The sequence below is a fragment of the Leptinotarsa decemlineata genome, unplaced genomic scaffold, assembly GCF_025532065.1.
Source record: "Leptinotarsa decemlineata unplaced genomic scaffold, Ldec_3_MD MMD2_tig00026354_RagTag_RagTag, whole genome shotgun sequence".
NCBI lineage: Eukaryota > Metazoa > Arthropoda > Insecta > Coleoptera > Chrysomelidae > Leptinotarsa > Leptinotarsa decemlineata.
The window spans coordinates 16934759-16959384 of record NW_027412702.1 but is presented as its reverse complement, the minus strand read 5'-3'; the positions used below and the strand labels follow the sequence as shown (position 1 = coordinate 16959384).

The window sequence follows — 24626 nt, the reverse complement described above, 5'->3', positions numbered from 1 at the left end:
TAAAAAAAAAAGTTGACATAGTTCACTCACTACCTTTCAGGACTATCGCTGTTGGGCAAACTCATAACTTTACAGTTGTGTTTTAATTATTTTCAATCGCAAACGAGCCTTGAGAATTTTATAATTTGAAATATGTTCGAAACGTCAAACTGACATTTCCATATGAAATGTATGATTTCTAACAACAGGAATAACGATATAGACTCGAGAAGTGAAAAATGGTACTCTCTACCAGATACTTTTCATGTGGCGAAAAAAGTTATCAGTTGATATCAAAATGGGAGCCATTTAAAACTCGATTACCTTCATGCCACATAATTTATAAGTTTCTTGGAATAGTTGCTAGAATGATCAATTTGAGTATCACACGTGATGGGAAGCTCTCATCTATGGTTAATTTTGTTATTTTCCTTAACCACTTGATATTAAAATCATTTGAAACTGAGTATGATAATGAAATGAATGGTTTCTGAATGGTTTTTGAATTAAATGATATCCTTCTGATTCGGAATATTCCTTCTGAGTTACAGAAAAAGTATAGTATTGTACTCGCGAAAAATGACGATCACTCGCTCGAATGATTAAAATGCTCGCCTTTGGTTCGCGTCGACAAATTTAACTCTTTCACACTTCTTAATCATGGAAACATGTTGTCGTTAATGAATGAACAAATATAAAATTAGAAGTGCTTTTGGTAAACCAAAAGGTGAATATATGGGTCATTTCAATGTACTACTTTCAGTTCAATTGAACTCTGAGAAATAATCCAAAATATACAGTCGATAAACCTATCTCAATGTTAACGTTGGTCCTCTTTTGAAAAGTGTATATTTTCGATTTAATGAGAGTTGTTATGTTGAATTTATTTTCGTTGCAGTAAGTTCTTGGGTTTATTGCGCGATATATAAGGTACAATTACGAAGAACAGACAAATTGGTGCTTTGTATCGCACCTGTTCTCAGTCGAAATATTGCCGGAATAATTCTGGATTACTTAACATAATACAAAACATTATTCTACAGGTAATACGTGAGAAATAGAAATGAAATTGGGAGTGGAAACATTTGTATAACGAGGAAGAAATCGGACTTTTATCAAGCTATCTATATTGAACTGACACTTGAATAGAATTCATTTTTTTCCCTTCATTCAGTGAGGTTTTTCAAATATGTTAAATTATTGGAAAATGTATCGAATTGGAAATAGTAGTGAATATTAGAAGAACAAAAATTTGTGTCGGCCGATTTTTTCTCTATCAGGCCTACTAATTTTGATTTTGCGCAATGCTTCCTAAAAATATCATGATATACATCTACTGCATTGATGATAATTGAAAAATCAAAATCTGCGGAGAGGTGATATAATACTTGTATGTATTTCGAATATACACGATCCATTCTATGGAATTCGAGAAAAGCTTACCATAATGTACACAATTTGATTACAATCCTCAAAACGATTGAAAGATCACTACTTTATGAGTGTGTGATTATTTGGAAAGGCAATATAAATGGCTACCAAATCTATGCTCAACTATTGAATAATTTTCTGTTGTGTATCGGGTGTATGTGAGAAAATTAAAGGACTACAAAAATTACAATGAAAACCCTTTATTGAAATTATCCCTTAATTGAAATCAAAAGTAAACAAAAAGTTGTTTTTGTGTGACAATTGATGGCTCAGTATCTTGTGTTTTCTCTTCGGACATAAATTACAGCTCGGATTCGCTGGGTCCCCTCATTGGGATTTCTTGGGACAAAAGCTCCCACTTATCTCGAAGAGCGATTTCCAGCTTATCAATACCATATCCATGGAGTTCAGTAGATGGTGTAATCGAAATGGTCTAATCATCAATCCAAAAAAAACAGTTTGCATGCAGTTCTATGTGAGGGAAGTTACAAGAATTGATACTTTACATGTGATACTCAATAATGAATTGATAAAAATATCAGAGTTTACAAAATTTTTGGGGTCTTATTTGAATGCAAATATGAGCTGAGGAAACAATATCAACTTTATATCAAAAAAAATTAGTAGTGGGTATTATGCAATTCTACAGCTTAAAACTGCACTGGATAACATGCAACTCCTAAACGTATATTATGCCATAATTTATTCTCATATATCTTATAATATAATATTATGGGGCAACACATCACACGCTCATAGAATTTTCATATCCCAAAAGAGAATTATTAGGCTGATATTTGGTTTAGGTCCAAGAGAACATGCTTCAATCAGAACTCAATCCTGACTCTGCCTAGCATATACATCTATAAATGCATTCTATACCTCAGAGACCATCAGGAAATGTTTGAAAAAAATTCCAATTTTCATAGCTATCCCACAAGACAAGGAAACTCTATCAGGCTTCCCAAACATCACACAGCTCTATATGAGAACAGTCCATTTTATATGAGCATAAAACTTTTTAATTCTCTTCCCACATACGTAAAAGAGGTAAACAGTCAAATTACTTTCAAGTCCACTCTCAAAAAATACCTCTTGGAGAACGCTTTTTATAGTACAACAGAGTTTCTTCAACACGGGCAAAACTGAAATCATTTGTTTTAATAATGTTCGTAATGTGTTTTACTTATATACACTCTAAATGAAATGTTCAATCATCTGTTTTAGCGACTGTTTTAGTGATGTTAGTAATGTGTTTCATATGTATATACATTTTTTATATTTATTCCTTAGAATACTCTATCTTTGAATGAGATATTCTTGTGATTGTGACGTTTCCAATATCATGTAAATGATCCAGATGGAATAAAAGAATTATTATTATTATTATCCAAAGTGGTGAGTTAGTTTTGACGACTTTGAATGCTTCTTCCCAGTTGATCCCAGACACGTTCGAAGGGATACAGGTCCGGGCTGCAAGCGGACCAGCTCAAAGTGGTGATGTTGTGGGCTTGCAGGTACTGACACACACTCTCTGCAGCGTGGGTATGGGCCCCATCGTGCACAATTATCAAACTGTGCCCTTCGGCTTCAGCTCTGTGACTTATGTGGACATCCAACACCTCAGTAACGCACCTCGGGGTGGTCAGGGATCCATTGCGGATAACTACAAGATTATGTACGATCATTGAGTGTTATTCCACCCCGCATTATTATTGATTCACCTCCAAATGGGACCCTTGAAGATGAGCAGCAGAGAATAAAACGTTCTTTCTTTCTTTTGTATACTCTGGCTCGACCATCATTACCAAAAAGAGTAAATTGAGAGTCATCAGAAAGAAGTACTTCACGTCAATGCCTTAGCTGCCAACGTCTGCGTGTCCAAGCAAACTGCAATCTTCCTCTTTTGTGATGTGCTGTGAGCCGAGGTATCTGGATTGGTCGTCTAGATTTCGATCCACTTTCCCGAAGTCGATTTCGCAAAGTCTAGTTGAAAATTCAGGTGCCGTTGCTCGACGTAGCTCATTTTGTAGCTCGCTGGCTGTTGCAAATCCACGTCTGAGGGCACTTATACGTGAATACCTGTTCTCTTGAGCTGAAGTGGACCTCAGCCGCCCATGACCTGACCTTCTATGGCCACTCTCTAGTTGTTGGTGGCGGTTCGAATATCTTCGAAAACGACTGATTGACTCACACCTAGCCTTTGATCCTCCTGATGTTGAGAAACACATGCGATGGTACGTAAACATAAGGCACCAAACAGGAAATGGGTAAACTGCACCTTCAAAGTTGTCGACAAAGAAAGGTCACATTATTATATTTATCGTAAAACTTATTCTTGCACACACTCATTACAACCAAGTAATCCTTCAATTGTTTTGAGGAGTGTATTTTTTAACTGTTACTCCTATTCGAAATTTTTGAATATTGAATAAAAAAGTCACTTCATCGAAGTTTGAAAAATCTATGTGAGAATAACTGGTCTATATATGGTCTATATCATATTCATTATGTTCTGCTATCAATATCTTCATTTTCAATATAATATTCAATTATCATAACGTTGCAGCTGCTGCATCCAATCTGAAGGTTGTAATGGTATTCAAGATATTGAGGTCGAAGTTATCGAACCTCCAAATTACAACTCAATAAGAGAAATTGCGTTGAATTTGCAGAAGCCAACCTGAATCGTGATATGATCGTGTAATTCAAATCCTGCAACCCGCAAACACGTCACGTTGCAGGATCCAGTACAAAATTAAAGTTCGAATCATAAAAAGGCGGTAAAACATTGGTACTCCCATATAAAATTTATACTATTTCCTTATATTGGCAATTCTGAAAGTAGGGGATTTCCAATTTTAGATTAAATTTTTCATCTTGGAACATGCAGTAACTCCATTTTGTTTCCTGGCTCGTACATCTACATTGCAATGCTGTGAGTAAAAATATTGGATAATATTGGATTGTTTTGAAGAAATATGAGAGAATATTTGAGAAGTCAATGCTATGAAATGACGAACTATGACTCCTAAATATCTTATTGCTTGAAGCAACACTAAATATCGATTGAACAAATTGCAATCATCCTACTTCTGAAGAAATGGAATTGATAACCTTGAAACGAAGGAGTTTTTGTCTTCATGCTACTGGACTTGTTGAACTAATTATTATTACAAAAATCAATATATAACTTAAATCTGTTTGCTATTTTCCTTTCGTTGTCAGTGGTATCGACTACTATGGTCACACGTGTTTTTTTTTAAATTGGCTCCATTCATCAACATAATCTTCATCAAGAACCACACTTCCATTCCAGCTCTGTTCTAACATTTCAATACTATGACTATGTACCAGTAACTTTGCTATCAGTGATATCAAAAATCATGGAGAAAATCGTAAACTACCATATCCTCAAATATTTGAAAGGCTTCAACATCTTGAGCGATCATCAATATGGATTTCGGAAACAGAGATCAATATGTCACCCAAGCGTAGAATAACGCAATCGAGAAAGATGGAGAATCAAGAGCTGTTGCGCTTGATGTTTCTAAGGCCTTTGACCGTGTGTGTGGTATGAGGGTTTGCTGGCCAAACTTTGATGCAATGGCATGTCGGATCTTTTTTGTGTATGGCTCTTCAGTTTCCTGAAAGAACGTTCCCTGCAAGTGACCGTCGATGGATATCTCTCGAATACTTTCACCAACAACGCTGGTATTCCCCAGGAATCCATATTATCTCCAACCCTCCTTTTATTGTATATCAACGAGTTATTGGAAAAACCAGGATTCAATATATTGCTCTGCTGACGACAGCACACTTGTCTCGTCATTCCATTTCGATTCCAGGACATCGGTTACGGCATCTACGGCATCTTCACCGGCAGCAGGAGGTTGCATATCTTAATGAGAACCTAGAAGTAATTTCGAATTGGGGTTAATGTAACCAGGTTCAATTCAGTGCCGCAAAAACCCAGGCATCGGTTTTCTCTTACCATTCATGATCCCCACTCAAAGATCAATATTTCAATAGTCATGTATATCAAAACTATTTAGAGTGTCATTTGAGAAATTGAAAATATTAGAAATATAACAATGTGGAACAGTCTCCGAACGTTTTCCCATTCTTTGGTTCATCACAGTCATTGTTTCCTTCGACAATTTGACGTTTAACGATGGCATTTACTTTGTTTCAGAAATCCAGTAGCGAGTGTTTTAGCGTTACTTTTGAAGTCGGAGACGAAAACACTTGGGATAACGAATTGTTTTTTCCGGCACAACGAGGGATTTCTCTGCAGTAAGTATTCGAATGAGTTTTTTATTTTCCTTTTCCGAAAACACGACTCTGTACTTTATTGCGTTAATTAAAGCCCCAAATTCGTTTGGGCTCTTTCTTCTTCCCCGATTTATTGTTGTTGAAATCTCTTCTATAACAAAAAGGGTGAAGCGGCTAAGAAACATCGTAGTTGGCTGCCTGCTTCTGTTTTGTACTTCAAGGAATCATTATTATTGTTGTATTCATGAATATGAATAATTTGTGTAAAAATCGCAGGAATATGCAGGTTATTTGAAACACTCACATTCAGCAATGAAAAGTGATAGTTGGGAAATTATGAGCAAGAAACCTGAATATCCAATATGATTTCCCAACTTCTTATTTTGTAGACAAAGTATTCATATAATTATGCAATACAGGCTAGTCTCTTTGGAAAATTATAAGTCACCTTTACATTCTTCAATCGCTGTGTTACTAGTCACAACAGCTCAAATGTGTTCAAGAATAGGTCGCAAATATGCAGAGCGATAACAATTGTGGTAATTTGTTTCGTACACTTTCTCAAACAGGCCAGTGGACGATGTTCATATCCGTACATTTCAAAATATTCCATACAATATTCACCACAGAAATATGAGTCAAAATTTTAACACCTACATTATGAAATCTAACACTTTATAGTGAGATTCTCACCGAACAGTTCACAAAACCGCAACACGTGTTTCGCTATACAATAGCTTCTTCAGGCGTCTACATACCAACTGAATTCTCCTGATACCTGATACCAACCCACTTACTGACTGATAACTTTTCAAGAATTTAGATTCAACTGATTGAAAGGTTGGGCATTGTAAAAAAAATAGCTACTCAAATACTAATAATTTTATCAGAGTTCACGTATAAACCCAAAAATTATTAAAAACTTACACATTATTGAAAAATACCATCTCATTAAATGGTCACGTTATGAACTAATCACTAATTTACACATTGGAAAACTGATCCAACAGAAAGAAATAACTCAATTCTATTTGATCATTCAGTGAATTTTCCAAATTACTCAATCTATTAATTTCTGAGCATTTCAAAAGATTCAGTTACAAAACTCTTCACTCCAAATGTGATAATACTTCATAGTCGCGGATAAACTCATGCTCATCTGCCAAAAGTTGATTTGCAAAGGTGGAATCGGTCAAGAAACTTCCTCTATGTTCCTTTATTCTTCTGAAAACGTTCATCCCGTTTGGCCAATATGGAGTTTTGGTGTTACTTCAATATGTATCGGCCAATTCTATCACATATATTATTTATCACATATCTAACAACAGATCAAAACCATAATTAAGCTTCTGTTGTTGTAGTATCTTTCTAAAACATTTCCTGAATAAATTTTCTCACGGTACAATTCGTTCAGACCAGTCTTCTCTTTACCTACACAGTAGGCTTATGGACTGATACCTATCAAAAACCAACTACTCCCCTGGGCAATACCATGAAAGGCGTTGTATTATATCCGACAGTTGTCAGCGCAGGATTTTTCAAAGAAGTTAACATGTGCAAATTGAACCTCAACTTCTATTGTGGAAAATAATCTCAGGGTATGAGAATGACGACTAATGATTTTACAGAACTATGAGTATGACATATTGTATTCAGAGGCACCTACAAACTGTCATCAGAAATAAAGTAATACTTTCGTCATCTCATTTACTGTGTATGTAATCTCTTCATAAGAACTTACGCTTTCACAACCAAAATCATGACTGAAGAGAATGAAATCTGAACTGGTAGGCCGTGGTCGAATGGAACTTGTAATACCAAACGTTTCTTCTGCAATTGTAGCAGCCATCATCAGTGATGTGCGCGTTAAATGCGAGAACGAAGGTTGTATCACATCATTGGGGTCATTTACCAAATTTTTTTTAATTTCATTATTTGAAAGTTTATGTTTTAAATAGTACATCTGAAAAAAATCTGAATTTTCACTCTTTATCTTCCCCTTCAAATTAATAGTTGAATGTGGCGTTCACCGAAACGGGGCGTGGTCAAACTTGACGTCACATCAGCCGATTCGGCGACAAGGGAGTGCTGGCGGATAAGCGAAATACATACGTGTACTGAAGCCGTAGAGAGCAAGTTGTGTGTTGTTTACTGCAGTGTATCAACTGCGTGAATATGTAGTTTTCAAACCAGCTAGCAAATGAAACAAAATCCGACGATGGCAGCGATTCATAATCTCCAACTACAGGCCCGGTTGCCACCGCTCGAAGCTCGTTGCTTGGTGTGACGTCAGGATGTACCGCGGGCGATATCACATTTTCAATTGCTCTTGCTCAGTTGATAATTGACATAAAAACCGGAAAATTTTGTGGGATACTTGGGAGATGATTTACTTTTATAATATATAATTTTCAATAAAAAACTAAATTAGCCTGAATGAGCCCATTCTATTTATTCGTCATTGTTTGAGCAAACGTCTAAAATGTTTACATACCAGACTCACCCCGTACTGCGGGCTAAGTGAAAATATGTTTGAGCCGATACCAATTACAATAAGAGTCTCGTACTTGAGATTAATATTCATATCATGTATTCCATTTTTGAATTCGTCTGGTTTGGCAGGCACTCCATAATTTTTAGTCTGGAAAACTCAATGAAATTATTCGAAAGACGAGACGAAGTCTTTTTGGCAATGAGTATTCTAGAAAGGAAATTCAATTATAATTTTACATTTGGGTAATGAGGAATATTGTTTTTCTTCTCACCTGTTTCTCGATAGTCTAACTAACAAGTTGTAAAAGAAAGTACGAAAATTAAATGAATAAATGAAAGTTGAGGAACTCAGTCGTCAATTTTAATAAAATGTTTCAGACAGAATTTTGATGGCGAATGGAAATATTCGTTGTAATATGAACGGAAGTGATTCCCCTAATAAGTTATTTTATTTAATATTTGAAAAAGTATTTTCAGAGTCAGCTGTGAATAAATCGACATATACTATCAATATACATGCATGAAGTCATTGTATTACAGAAGTATATAATAGTTCTTGAAAATAACATCGTTTGACCTTGGTTTCACGTTATCCTGGTTTGGTGCTTCTTCTGTATTGCTTTATTGCTTAGACTGTTTATCATCATCTTCTAGAAACTTATTTTCTCAATGAAAATAAATGACTGAAATGTTCGACAGATATCTTTTCAAAGTGACCGCAGAATTCTTCAAACCCCTCAAATGGGTTCAAATCTCCCACTAACTCAACTTCTACACTCTTATTTTGATCAGAGAACAATGTTGTTTTTTATAATGGATTTGCGTCTACGCCATACTTATCACCATCCGGTATGCCACAAGGCTTCAATCTGGGACCCCTGCGTTTCCTTATTTTCATAAATCGCACCTCTGAGTTTTCGTGTAGCAACTTACTTTTTGCAGACGACTTGAAGATCTTTTCATCTATCACAAGTTTAGAGAGCTGATCTTACCTCCAGTGCTCTTCTACACGTAATTTCAATATTATTGAGAATTTGTATACTTTTGAGGATGAAGAAGCTGTCAAGGTGACGTTCGACAGTGTGTGGTGTTGGCCGCACAAATACTGTCGCGGCATCGGGTAGAAAATTGCTTAGCTTTGTTCTGCGCAACTGTAAATCATTCACCAATATTATCGCCTTAACCCTACTTTACACATTTCTCGCTCCGCCCTAAGTTAGATTATGCTACTTTGATTTGATTATCCTCTCTATAATGTACATAAGGAAACCTTGGAAAATGTTCAGAGGCGTTTTCTGAAGTTTCTTGCATTCAGAACTGATAGCGTGTATCCTGCTAGAGGAACTGACCACTTCACACTACTTCAAAGATTCGGTATTCCGTCCTTGGAGCAACGTATAATTCATCAAGTATAATTATGTTATACAAAATTTTGCATTGTTCCATTAATGCACCCTTATTAAAATCTGTTTAAAATCTGTTTTTCCGTTAACCAGCTGTCGCACCCCTACGAACGACAGCCCTCAGAAGTCGAAACTTGTGCGAGCTAAGGATTAACGAGGTCTTACCTTTTAACGTGTGATTCCTAACACGGTATTACTAGAACAAATTAACCTTAACGTACCTCAAGCTACTACACGTAGACAGATCACTTTCTATGCCCCTTTTACTAGATCCAACTTTGAAAAAGTGTTTCCTATAAATTGAATGTGTGAAAATTATAATACCCACTGCAGTCAATGCGATATTAATTTCGATCCACTGAAGACCATATTATCCAAATTTGAATAAACCATCATCTAGCTTACTGTCTTCATTTCATGTTATTTACAAATAAAAATTTCATGTTATTTACAACCTCTGCAAAGTTGATTGATATGTTTTGTGTAACCAGAGTCCGAGATTTTTTGTTTGATTTTTTATGAGAATTTTTTTTAACCACCCAAAATGATGTCGATTAAGGTACTGGCTAGATTACGTTTGAGCTTCGGTCCGAAAAACAATGCACTGGACTTACTCGCGTTCAACTTCATATTATGTGCTGCAGATACATTTATAAAAGAATCCAGATCCGAATTTAAAGCAGCGGTAACATCGGGTTTCACTTCATTGAAAGATAAGTACAGCTGGGTATCGTCCGCCTAATGGTGTATGCGGCAGAATTTGTCGAATGAATGAAAATCTGAGATGTACAAAGAAAATAACAGTGGGTCCAATATTGATCCTTGCGGAACGCCATGGCTCAAAGTAAGGGTCTCTGAGGATTCAAGGTCGTGAACCATTCTCTGTGTTCTTCCCTTCAGGTAACATTCCAATAGTTTCACTGAATCAGGGTGGGATCCCAAGAATTTCAATTTACTAATGAAAACCTCATGATCCATGGTATCAAATGCCTAGCTGTAATCCAACAGGATCAGGCAAGTAACCTTTCCTTCATCAGTTGCCCTAAAAATATCATCGACAATATTTGTTAGAGCTGTGGTGGTGCTGAATCCACCCCTGAAACCAGACTGAATCGGTGGTATAATATTATGTTTCATTACGTATTCATTTTTTACATTCGATTGTATGCAATTTTTTCAAACGCTTTAGCTAGAACTGGCAGAAGACTGATTGGTCATAAATGGTTGATATTGGTAGGATTCGTTATTTTTGGTAAGGGGATCACAAGTGACAATTTCCAAGCCATAGAGAATGTTGAGTTATTTATGCATTATTTGTATTATGTATGTTATATACTCGATTAGAAAATTAGAGACCAAATCGAGCATTTTCAATGTCACTAAATCGGAGACCACTGTGTTACTTTTTATTGAGTTTATGCATTTAAGCACTTCGTCGTTTTCCACGGTACTAAACACAAAAGTGCATTTCTGATTATGTAAATCTTGCTTATATTTATTGAGTAAGTCTGTCTGGCCTTTGGTTTTAACAACGTTGGGAATAGTTGTGAAGTGTTTATTTATTGCATTGACATCTATCAAATCATCTGGTGATGTTATGTCAGGTTTTTGATAAGTAGTCAATTGCCGCAGGGCCTTCCACAGGGTCTTTGGATTGTTTTGATGTGACACATAGTCGAGGTGTGCTTTTTTCTCACGTATTATTGATTGTTTTGTGAAATTTCTCAATGTCTTATAATAGTTTCAATCGGCTGGGTATTTGAATTTTTCGTATTTGCTATATGCTTTGTCCCTTCCTTTCATCATGATCTTGATAACATTAGTCCGCCAAGGCGCGGGTGGTTTAGTTACGCGAATAGTTCGTACTGGAGCACATTGGTCAAAAATACTTAACAGTGAGTTATTGAGAAAATTCATCATTTCATCAACTCCATTGTATCCGTAAATAATGTTCCAATCAACTGAGTGTAAGAAAGTTGTGAGTGTATCCATATTGAAATTGGAGAAATCTCTGTATTTAATACACTTAGCGAAGCTTTTTTTCAAGTTATTCCTGACTCAACATATAGTTGCTGAATGATCATTATCAGACACCCCTTCAACATGATATACGGATACATTGGTTAACGACTCTACATCAGATAAGAGTATTACATCTATTAGGGTCTGAGAGTTTGTTCTTATACGGGTGGGCTCATTAATCAATTGAGAAAGGTCAAACGATTCAACAAAGTGGTTAAAGTGCTTGACTTTCACGGTATTTTTCAAGAGATCTATATTGAAATCAAACATAATCACAGTTTTGTCACCATATGGTAGGTATATGGTATTTTTAGTTCGTTATTGTTTTAAGCTTATTTAAAAAAATATTAAACTTTTCAGTCAAGTTCAGTTTTTAGTTTTATAAACTGTATTTATCCCTTGTCTCATTCATATCCTTCGTCCCAAAATTGTTCTCATGAGTTCAGCAGTGAATAAAATATATCATGATTGGTTAAGGCCTCATCAGCACTCTTTCCAAATCTTTTTCGATGTAGATTCTGTACGTTTGTCTTATGTGGCCAACCTCAGGAATTATCTTGACTTGAAAAGGTATATTTGTACTCATCTATCAAAGGATATTACTCGAATATTGCACTATTATCGACGGGGCTAGAACACTATTCAGTACGGCCATGAATGGCCTCCTTTATGTAGCTATCACGATCGAATAACCGATAATAAGCTTCCATGTAAACACTGTGAAATATTTTTGAATAGGTTGTAAATCACCTATGGCAATTATCTGAACTTTAATATTGTAAATTATATTGTACATGAACTGTTTACATTGTCGAGCAGAGTAAACTAATCGAAATATTGGTGGAGAGAATCGATGGACTGAAATTAAACGGGGTAAAAGAGTCCATTATTCGAAAGTTTCGCTTTTGTTTTCGAAAATGTAAATTGAAGCTAAAATACACTTGATGTCGAACTATTATTACGAATAAACGACTCTTTTTCGAGTTATTTCAGCTAGAGTAGAAAATAATATTTGAAATTATAAGTAGATATAATGGACTGCTTGCCAATAACTGCTTGCCAATCTCAATGGGTCCAGATTCTTCTGGTAGGTAGCTAAAGCTGTCAATCAGAACTTTACAAAATCCACAATTCCACCACTAACACAAGCAAATGGTTCAATTGCAACATCAGCCATAGAAAAAGCAAATCTAACAGTCTACTTGCTGAACAATTTGCATTCCACTCCACAGTCCATTTTCTGGAAAAGGCAGCACCTACTATTCCCACAGTAGAATCCACAATGCCAAAAATTATTTTTCGACAGCGTCTAGTCAGGCAATATCAAAAAGACGTCTGGCCTTGATTGAGTGCCCGTCATCGTACTTGAAAAGTGCGCAAATGAATTAGTGGTTTGCAGACTTTTCTACCTGTCTTACAAGAAAGGGGTTTTTTCCCAAAAAGGGCAAGAAAAATCTTCCAAATAACTATAGATCAGTCGCTTTGCTGTCAGTGATATCAAAAATCATGGATAAAATTGGCTTTCGGAAACAAAGATCAATAGGATCAACATATTTGGAATAACGCAATCGAGAAACATGGAGAATCAAGAGCTGTTGCGTTTGATATTTCTAAGGACTTTGACCGTGTGGGGCATGGGGGTTTGGTGACCAAACTCTGATGCTATGGCTTGTTGGATCATTTCTGCGTATGGCTCTCCAGCTTCCTGAAAGAACGTTGCCTGCAAGTGGTCGTGGATGGATACCCCTCGAATACTTTTACCATCAACGCTAGTATTCCTTAGGGATCCATATTGTCTCTAACCTCTCCTTTTATTGTATATCAACGACTTATTGGAAAAAACCAACAATCCAATTTATTGCTCTGCTGACGACAGCACACTTGTCTTGTCATTCCATTTGGATTCCAGGACATCGGCTACGGAGGCACGTCTTCACCGGCAGCAGGAGGTTGCATATCTCATTGAGGATCTCGAAATGAATTGGGGTGAAAGTAAGCAGGTTCACTGGAATTTGCAAAGGCTGCTTCTCAAAAGCTTGGAACACTGTTCCCAATCAGGAAACTATACACACCTGAGCAATTTTTGATGCTTTATAAAGCATAGATCAGACCTTCTTTGAAGTATTGTTTGGGGGCTCTGCCCCCAAACATACCCTGAAGTTGCTAGATTCCATCCAGAAAAGAGCCATCCGCTTGATTGGAGACGCGAACATTGATAGCCTGGAACATCGAAGAAAGGTTGGAGATTTGTTCTTTTGTATTTCTCCTTTAATTACATCACTCTGTCCATCAATAATTTGATTAAGCTTATCAAACACAGAAAAGTTATTACTTTCGACCTTGTTGATCCATAGCACGATTTAGCGATAAACGCACTGATTTTATCTTCATAAGAAAAAATATTGCTCATGCTTTGCAACTTCAAATTTCCCGAAGTTTTGATGTTCTACACCACTGGTGTAGAACATCAAAAGAGAGGAAGAGAGAAATTAAATAAAATATTTGCAATAATTGTGTAAATCATGAACGAAAGTTGCTTTCAGATAAGAACTAGAAAGAAATCCCCTTCCGAAACGACTACTTCCACATGAACATTTAATAACAAGAAAGAAAAAGGTCATTTCGAAACAACTACTTTCGTATGAATATTGAATTATACGAAAATCACTTTTCCCTATTCAGTTTGTATTCCAAAAATTCGTTTAGGTATTGAAATACTGATCATTCATAGGAACGCTACACAACGTGATATATAAAAGAGTATCGATGAGAAATTTGACTCACTTTGAACACTAGCATCCTTACCAAGTCAGCAAAATGAGTTAGTCATCTCCTGAAGATGCTTACTTGGTACGCAAAACGTGTGTTTAGAGTCACCACTTTTGTTCTGGTGTGAGAAAATTGTTTTCAGTGGATTCAATTTTCACTACAGATTTCAATTTCTTCTATCAAGTCAAATGAGTAGTTCATACTTGGATATATTGTTCGGAATTGTTTTGGAACCATTCATGAATTTCGCCGCCTGCCGTCCTGTATTTTTATTACTGTACAATACTACTGAGCACGCCTGTTTCATACTGAAACACCTTTTTGGTTTCAAGTCTCATTCTGAAGAAGATGCAAAACCCGGTATGTTTGATTCCAGCTATAAGAATTACAAATTGAGCATTTAACAAACATTCATAAACCGTTACTAATTTTTGAAGTGATAACTTCTTATTAGAGGGTAAATCGTTTTGTTAGCTAAAGCGTTACAATATGTCTGTCTTCCCTTTTTCTCAAGCAGACGTCAGCGGAAGACAGGCTCCTCCTCTCTCGTCCAACAGACGCTTAGTGTTTGGTGTGCGATAGACATATATTATTGACAGTATCATAAAAATCCATCCAGCAAGCACGAAGTAGTTTTTCATTATGTGAAACGTGGCTCAAAAATGATGATACTAATTTTGTGTAAGTACATTATCAGTATCATTATTCAATACCACAAAAATAACAATTGGCTTATGGTAGCTATAATACAGGGTAGCTGATATGTATGGAAACGGTCGATCATCTCTTAAAATAAGATAGCTAGAGAAAAATGGTACGGTACAAAAGTTTTAGGGTTTTTCAAAATTTGTCACATGAAAATTGAGTATACAGGATCAGTTGAAAAGTCTTGAAGAAATAAGGTTGATTTTTCTTCAATAGAACATCCTATTTATTATTCCATATTTCAATTCTGCTCGAAATTCTGCACAAAATTGATGTTTAAAAAATATGTTAAAAATTTGTTTCTTTCCGTTAACCAGCTATCGCACCCCTACGAACGACAACCATCAGAAGTCGATACTTGTGCGAGCTAAAAACTAACGAGGTCTTAACTTTTATTGTGTGATTTCCAATTCGGGTTGGACGATAGCGAGTGAAAATCGATCGTTCAGTCTGGAGCTTGAACCACCGACCAACACGGCGGTCGATTTGAGTGAGTGAACAAAGCACCGACGTCGAACCGCGCGGCTACCGACTGGATATAGCACATCATTTCCTAAATTCAACCGTTTTCGAGATATCGAATTTTGAAAGTAGCATTTTACTTCTCTCAAATTGATTAAAGAAAGAGCACGAAATGATGGATATTGATTATGAAAGTCACACAAGATTGAGTATGTGGATATCATTACAATTCAATTATAATTTTTAACAGAAAATAATAAAAGCATAATTATTCAGAGTTGATAAAAATGCATGAAACAATAAAATGTATTTTTCAATGTCCAGGATATATAAAATTTTATGAAAACAATAGTTATGCCAGGATATAGAGAGAAAAAACAAGTTTTAATGAACAACAAATATTTTCTTTGGAAATATATTTAATAAGGTGCTCAAAGTGTTTACCATTCACCTTCTGATAGTAAGGAACTCGCTGAACAAAATTTTGTAGTGAATCTAAAATCATGTGAAGAGGAATGGTAGAAATTTCATGCCTTATTCTTTCTTGAAACTCTTCGATATTTGGCGGCCTATTTTATTACATTCTTCATGTGACCACATAGAAAAAAACCAAGTAGGGTCATATCCGTCATATCTGAAGAACTAGCTAGCCTTTCAATTGCCATCCTGCGTCCAATCCATTTATCAGGAAAAGCTTCATCTAGATGTGCCCGTACCACATGTCCAAAATGTGGAGGAAACCCATCTTGTTGAAACCATATTTGTTCCGCCGACAAATTGAGATTGTTATTATTTGGAAACAGTCATCTGAGCTCTGGAATAATATGCTGTTGTAAAAGTAATTCGGAGGTCAAATTTTTGTTTATAAAATTTGGTCCTATGACGTGTCCACCAATAATGCCACACCAGACAATTACTTTTCGTGGCTGTTGAGTGTGAACTTCCTCCATATAATGTGGATTTTGGTCTGAGCAATACCTACAGTTGTGTGGACTTACGTGCCCTTTTAAACAAAATGTAGATTCGTCAGAAAACAATATGTGGTGTACAAAGTTGACATTTTCATTCAATTTTTCTATGATAACTTCACAAAACTCGATTCTATGATCAAAATCGTCTCCACTCAATTTTTGTACCAAAATGAATTTTATATGGATGGAATTTTTGCTGCTGGCAAATTTTTTGAATGGAATATCGATTCATGTTATGATTCAAAGCCCTCTGTTGTGCCAAGGTCATCACTGTTTGAACAAAAGAATGACGCGGCGTTGTTATGGACCTGGAAACTTCTAAAAGGAAACTTGATGGACTGTGAACTTAATGATCTAAAACATTTTTGGATAATTTATTAGTCATTTTCTAAATTCAATATTTCGGTTGAATTCTGTAAATGATATGCTTAATCAATTTTGTTCAGAATTTCGAGCAGATTTGAAATATGTAATAATATATAGGGTGTTCTATTGAAGAAAAAGCAAGTTTATTTCTTCAAGACTTTTTGACTGATCCTGTATACCTAATTTTTATTTAATTTAATAGATTTTGAAAAACCTGAAACTTTTATATCCTAAAATTTTTCGCTAGCTATCTTACTTTACGAAATAATCGACCGTTCCATATATATCAGCGACCCTGTATATGTATATCAATTAATAACCTTTCCCCACATTATCATATCAATATACATAAAATATAAGTAATAACCTAAGCTTTTCTCAAGATAAACAATTTCAATATGAAATAGTTCAACTTATATTAGTTTAAGTTATCACTTCTATCGGGCGTCAGGAGACGCACACATTTTTTTTTCTATTTGTTGTAGAAATAAGGACACTCAATATAATAATATTCAATTGAATCATAACCCAAGAACCAGTGCACGCAAATTCAAATCACTTTTATAATTTTCGATCGCGATTTTTTGGGAAGGTGACAAGTTTGGACACCAATAAAAAAAAATCAAAACGACTTGTCATTCGAATTCCTTTCTTTTTCAGTTTCTAAGTGTTTGCAGAGAACGATGAATGAAAATATTCGTTGAAACTATCTGCTTTGAAAAATTGACATCCTGTATATGGCGTCAGATAAAACACCAGTGAACCATTCTATATGGTAAATTAGTTTGGAAGTCGAAAATAGCAACAAATTGAGAGTCCTCCTTTTTTATACCGTTTGTGGTTATATCGTGATATGTCTATTTCATGCACTAGAAAAAGCTCTCCACAGATTCGATTTCGTTAACCCTACTAATCTTTTTACTTTTTTGTACAGTTTTTCCCCTTCTTGTTCAGGAGGCTGATCAATTTTGTCTAGATCGAAACATTTTATCGGCAACGATATTTCTTCTGGAATAAATTCATTCGAGTTCCATTGTCCAGACAATTTGTTGAGGTTTTTGTGTCTTTCAACCAGTTGAGATCGGGGATTTTCCTCCGAACCCGTATAATCAGATCACCACTCATTCAAACATGATTCAGAATCTTTTTGTTTGTATCCCGTAAAAGCTTCTTCTGTGAAAATAAATATCCCTGAAACGGTCGTACATCCCTCACGTGTCAGTCGTTATAGTACGGGAACTGCCACTGTAGTTTTTGTAGGAACTTCTTGCTGAATGAATTTCATTTTTATTGCTTAATCAATTTTCTATTATCTAAAAGATAAGCAATAGTTGCCGGACTAGCAGTGGAGCTGACAGTTGCTGAAAATTGCTTCAAAAATTCATGAGATGGTTTTTCAGACCATTTTCAAAGGAGTATACGTCAGTAACGTGTATGAAACAACAAACCAGAGTATGAATGTTCATTCCATTTCATTTTTATACCAAATGAAATTCATGAGATACAATTAATTTTTATATATGTGTAGTGATGAAGAAATTCGTCAATTTCTTTATCAGGAGTAAAGGGTAGGTCAGTGTCTTAGATACGCTACACACACCGCTCCGTTACCTAACGCGTAACGGCACCTGCGTTTCTGGCTTTCCTTTCTCTCACGCATACGTCAGCGGAAGACAGGCTCCTTCTCTCTCTTCGGAAAGATGCTCAGTGTCGAGTGTGCGTTCGACATACACTGTTAACAGTATTATAAAAATCTAATCAGCAATCACGTAATATTCTTTCATTATGTGAAACGTGGCTCAGAAATGATACTAACTTTGTATATGTACATAATTAAAATCACTATTCAATCTTACGAAAGTAACAATTGGCCTATGGCTTGTGTACACACACAAAATAATTAATAAAAGATTTTTTAATAAATAACATTTCCTTATATTATCATATTATTATACATGAAATTCAAGTGATCACCTAAGCTTTTCTCAAGTGGAACAATTCCAATATTAAATAGTTCAACTTAGATTAGTTTAAGTCATCACTTCTGTCGGGCGTCCCGAGTCGCAAACTTTTTTTCTCAACAATTCTTACTTATTGTCCTATATAGTTACATCACCACAGAGTAAACATTTCTTGAGTATTAGAGGAAAATTGCCATTGTTGTGAAACTCAATCGGTATTAAATTACTTCACCGATAAAAACTCACAAATAAACTTGTGAACGTACTACTAATTTGATTGCTGTTTTTCATTTTACTAGTTTTTAACCTCAGTACTTGGTGTAAATAAAAAAACTCTGTCTACGAAGTATTTATTCTTAATATTGATGTAGGATAGCGTTTTCTAACACTGGTCTACAGTGGTTTTGTTGCCCTAGATATAAGATTGATTTTGGGTGTATTTATACTCACAATTCATGAAATTATCAATGATTTTGTGAGATTTGCTCTCGTTGTCTTTTAAATATTTATTTTCATTTTACATTACAAAAATTCGAAAACAAGAAACAAAATAACAGATATATTTATAATCTCAGTTTTATTTGGAAAAAATATGATACTTTGAAGTAAATAGAGAAGGAAATTTCGAAAACATGTTATATTTCCATGAAACGCCTTTTAAGAGCTTTTCTTTTATAATTTTTCAGAGGACAATCTCTTTTTAAAGACCAGCAGTAATCGGCCATCATGTGATAATCCCATCGACCCTGATATCTTTCTTCCATTACTTTTAGATCCTGGTGGAACCGCTCTCCCTGCTCCTCACTATAATTTCCTAAATTATCTGGAAATTTATCCAAATGGTTGCGAATATAGTGTAACTTGATACTCATATTTGCTCCTAGAATCTGAAAGTTTGTCAGCATATTTTGTACAATTTCTTCATAATTTGGTGCTTTATGGTTACCTAGGAAATTTTCGACTACCAACACAAAACTTTCCCAAGTTTACTTTCCGGAACAGTCATAACTTTAATAAAATCAGTGTTTTCCATCAATTGCCGTATTTGAGGACCATCAAATATTCCACCTTTCAACTTTTCCATCCTCAGTTTTGTAAATTCTCTACAAATATATTTGAAACAATCTCCTTCCTTGTCCAAAGCTTTTACGAATCGCTTTATCATTCCTAACTTAATATGCAATGGTGGTAGTATAATTTTGTCTCTGCTCACAAACGGCTCTCTTATCACATTAGCTTTACCGACAGTTAAAGAATTTCTTGCAGGCCAAACATCTTATTCCCAATGACGTTGCTTTGCTCTACTGTCCCACATACAAATGAAGCAAGGGTATTTCGTGTATCCACTTTGTTGACCAAGTAAAAAATTAACCATTTTTAAATCCACACAGATCGACCATTGATGCTCCGAGTAATTGATTTTTCCTAAAACTAATTTGACATTTTCATATTCTTCTTTGAGTTTTGTAAAATGGGCAATTGGAATTGATGCAAATTTATTTCCATTATGCAGTAAGACGCATTTTAAACTTTTTTTACAGGTATCAATAAAAAGACGCCACTCAGTAGGTTTGTATTCTTTCAAACCCATGTCCAGAAGCAGCTTCGCAATATTATTACAGTATGGAAATCCTCATTTTCATAAAAAAATTGTAATAGCTCACTTTCTCGCGTTCTGTACGTTGTAATTGTAACTGTCGGTGCCAATAAATTTTTTTCTTTCAATTTTGAAGCTAACAGTTCTGATCCTCGTTTTGATAAATTTAGATCACGTATTAAATCACTGAGTTCATTTTGAGAAAACAACTTTGGCGTAGATGTTTCACCCTCCCATTCACTTCCACTGGTAGACTGATTCGAATTCTGTGAAATAGGCCGAGGGAGATTTTCACTGTGTAAAACAGGACATTTTGTAGACTGTAGGTCTGGATATCTCCACGTTTGATTTCGATTAAAACCTTTAGCATCTACTACGCAAAAGTAACAATCATCGAAATGATTCTTAGGCTTCATCCAGATCATAGGAATACCAAAGTCTAATCCAGAACGTTCTCCTTTTTTCCACAACCGCAAAGACTCAACGCAAGACCTACAAACTTTATTAGGAACCCATGATTTATCTAATTTGTCCATTTTAAAACCGAAATATTCAGCATAAGTTTCCTTAACAAAGTCTGTGATATTTCTTTTTTGTTTTTTTGATATATAAATACCACAAATATGATAGAATAAATCACTACTATATTTGCACTTCCTTCGTGACAAACTCATGTTTAAAAAGACAAGATAAATATGTTAGAACGGACACTCAACAATTGAAACAAAATATTAACATATAACAACTTATCCAGATTTCCGTGTTAGTACTTCAATATTATCAAATAACTGAGTTCCCGGCTGTTTTGCAGAGCAAGGAGCCCGAGAAGTGAGGATCACGTGATGTTTGTACGCGCAAAGAAGTTGCGCAGAAGCCTAATCATGACTGAGAAAATATATTTTTTTTACTAACAAGCCGATTATTATTAAAAATACAAGATACGTAAAAATCATAAAAAATAGAGCACATTCAGTACTTTCATAAATAAATTCGTGATTTAGGCACTCAAAAACATAAAAATTTGCAAAAATATCCAGGGCAACACAAAAAAAAAATTTTTTGTAGAGCTGTGTAATTGATGTTTATTTTTTAGTTTGAATGTATTAAATTGCTCTTGGCAACAGTGCCACTGAACCCTTAAGTAATATTCAATTCTGGGAAAACGGACGGTCACGATTCAGGCAAATGCAGGTACAAGGGCAGTCAGCCGCAAGAGTTCATTCAACGAAGACGTTAAGACTTTAATGACGAATCGACAGCCGGGTTGATATTTTCTTTTACGTTTTTATTCAGTGCCGGATACAATTTGTAATAATAACTAACTGATGTTCTAATTGCGCCAGTGTTTAACCAGTTATTGTTTTTCTATCATTAAAATACGTTTTTGATATTGTTACATCTGAGTCCTAATTAACATATTCCCTAGACAACGAATATAAACCTACATTGAAGTAAGCACCAAATTAACGTCATCAACCATCACCTGAGAACAATCAACTCGACTGAATGAAACCTTCAATCTGAATCACAATAAGAAGAAAGAATTTGTGGACATGCGCACTTTTGACTTTGTCTCAATCATAGTGCTAAATGTCGAGGTCACCAGTAAAGTAAAAAGATTGGGACAATTACATAAAATACGAGTATACTAGTGTATGAAACTTTTTCTCAAGGCAAAGGCCAACATTGGGGTAAAGGCAGAACTATGATGTCTAAATATTTTATCAGTTAGTATTATATTGATTGTGTTATTGTTCAGTTCACAACAATAACGGGAAATGAAAATATCGAAGTTGAAAGAACGGTTTTTTTCTCACTTGAGATGTACGCAGGTAACCATTCTGTGTATATTTTTATTATATTCAAATGTACTCTACTTCCCGGGCTATTAAGCCCTGATATTTTTCCATTTCAGATGTTCAACTGTTCTTCCATAGATTATAGAACGAATGAAATGGGGTGGATGAGAGTCGAAACCCGGGTAGACCATTAATATATAATGAATGCTGGATGTGAAACATTCCCCGCAGTGCAAACTGAATCGGAATTATTGATGGAAAATGAAATAAGATGATATTAGTGGGCGCCCGTCCAATTAGTTTGATTTTTTTATGGTTCAACAATGTACTGATGACAATTCGGGAGGACAATGAAGGAGGTGGAAGTAATAATTTGATTAATTAGGAAATGATTATTGAGGATAATCGATAAACGTAACTGCCTCAGGAAAGTTACAAAACATCAATTTCAACTCTTTCAAAATGAATTATCAAACAGATGAACTTGTTTTGTCTCACAATACGATTATCAAAGGATTGTCTAGTGATGGTCACTTTTGATATAATCCCATAAAATAAGCGAATTCCATTGTTTCAAAGACTTTTGAATTTTCTGTCTGTTTGGTCTCGTATTCCCGACCAAAATGTGTATCACTCGAAGCTCAACAAAGAATTACATTTCAGTTTGACGATTCGAAAGAATTACATCGAAAATATGAAATACACTGGAGCCATGATTTTAGCTAATGACTTTTTTCACTTTATTCGCATACATTTCCTGTAGACTGAATATAATCAATAATAATCAATAGCAACATTAATATTTCTCTATTGGCCGGTAACACAAAATTATAAGCAAATTCAAACCAAGGTGTGCTAGAAGAATAAGAAATTAAGAGGTCATTTTGAATCAACTTGGGATTTTCTCAAACTGAGACATTTTTTTTTATTGTTTCCTCACTGGTTAGTGATTATTGATTTCCTTATAATATAAATCTAAGTCGAATGTTCTTTTTACCCTATCAAAACAATCATTGTATTATACAGGGTGTAACATAAGTACGTTGAAATATTCAAGTGACGTATTCCTGAGACAATTTGAGAAAAAAAGTCTATATGAACTTGTGTCCGAAAATGCTTCGTTTCGGAGATACGGGGTGTTGAAATTGAATTTTTTTGTTCGCTTTTTGAAAATAACTCTTGCAAAAAATAAGTTATTTGCACGAAATTCGGTAGGTACCCGGGGTTTTTTTGACGTGGGAAATTATAATTTCGTATTAATTTTCATGTAACATCTAGAGGGCGCTGCGTACGCTGTCATTATTTATTACAAATTGCCCTAACTTTTTTGACAGTAAACTTTGGGTACTTTTCATGAAAAAACCTAATTCCCACACCTTTTCCAAATAGAAAAGGTACACTTCCTCAGCAACGCTGGAGGTGATCGTTTTCGAGATATTTACAATTTTCTATATCGATGCATATTACTTTGCTCCTAGGGCGCTAAGTAAAGTTGCTGACAACATTACAAAAGTATGTGGTGGATCTTGACAAAATAAACAACTTTTTAGTATAAAATGTTTAATGAAGAATGATTCGTTTTCGAAATAAAGATTGTTGAAATTTTTCAAAACATGGTAGGTTTTTGTCATAAAATTTTTGCAATTTTAGTTATTTTCATCAAACTTTATACGCAGTATACCCGTACATACTTCTTCTAAACCGAGCATTATCGAACTGCTTATTCAATCCAAATTTTAAAAAATTGTCACGTTTAATTATTCAATTAGAAAGTGCTACATTTCAGAGTTTGTAAAAAAACAATTCGAAGAAGTACTTTGTTATTTATTAGGAAAATGAACATATAAAAATTGAACGAAACAACTATTACAACTCTTCAAAGTGACGACCCCCAACAATAATACAAGCTTCTGCTCCCCTCATCAAAGAATTCCGCACCCGTTGAAAAATGCTCGGAGTCTTTCTTATCGTTTCGCAACAAGCTATGATGCGATCCCGCAACATTTTCTCGTTTTAAATGGGGCTAGCATGAACTAGTGGCTTCAGCTGTCTCTAAAAGAAAAAATCGACGGGATTGAGGTCCGGTAACCTCGAGGGCCAATGCTCAGTGCCTCCTCTTCCTATCCATCGTTGGGGATATGCTACGCCTGAAAAATTCCTTGCTATCACATTAAAATGAACAGGAGCTCCATCTTGCATAAACTAAGAGTGATTTCAGAGACCAATAGGAACATCTTCCATGAGTTTGGGAAGCTCGTGTTCCAAAAAATGTAGGTAAGCATCTCCATTCAAACGTAAGGGGAGAAAATAAGGCCCAATTTAATAATCCCCAATTATGCCTACTTATACATTAAAAGAGAATTTGTCTTGGAAATGAGTTTGCGTTATCGCAT

General features: G+C 35.1%; 1 protein-coding gene across 5 annotated transcripts in view; it reads left to right on the top strand.

Moving 5' to 3' along the window:
- The window catches only part of LOC111514053 (uncharacterized), a 453014-nt gene that overhangs the window by 331942 nt on the left and 96446 nt on the right, over positions 1-24626 (top strand). For all 5 annotated transcript variants that reach the window (XM_074184385.1, XM_074184384.1, XM_074184383.1 and 2 more), the window contains one exon: positions 5606-5706. In XM_074184385.1, coding sequence (XP_074040486.1) covers positions 5606-5706 — 101 coding nt within the window. The remainder of the gene's footprint in view (positions 1-5605; positions 5707-24626) is intronic.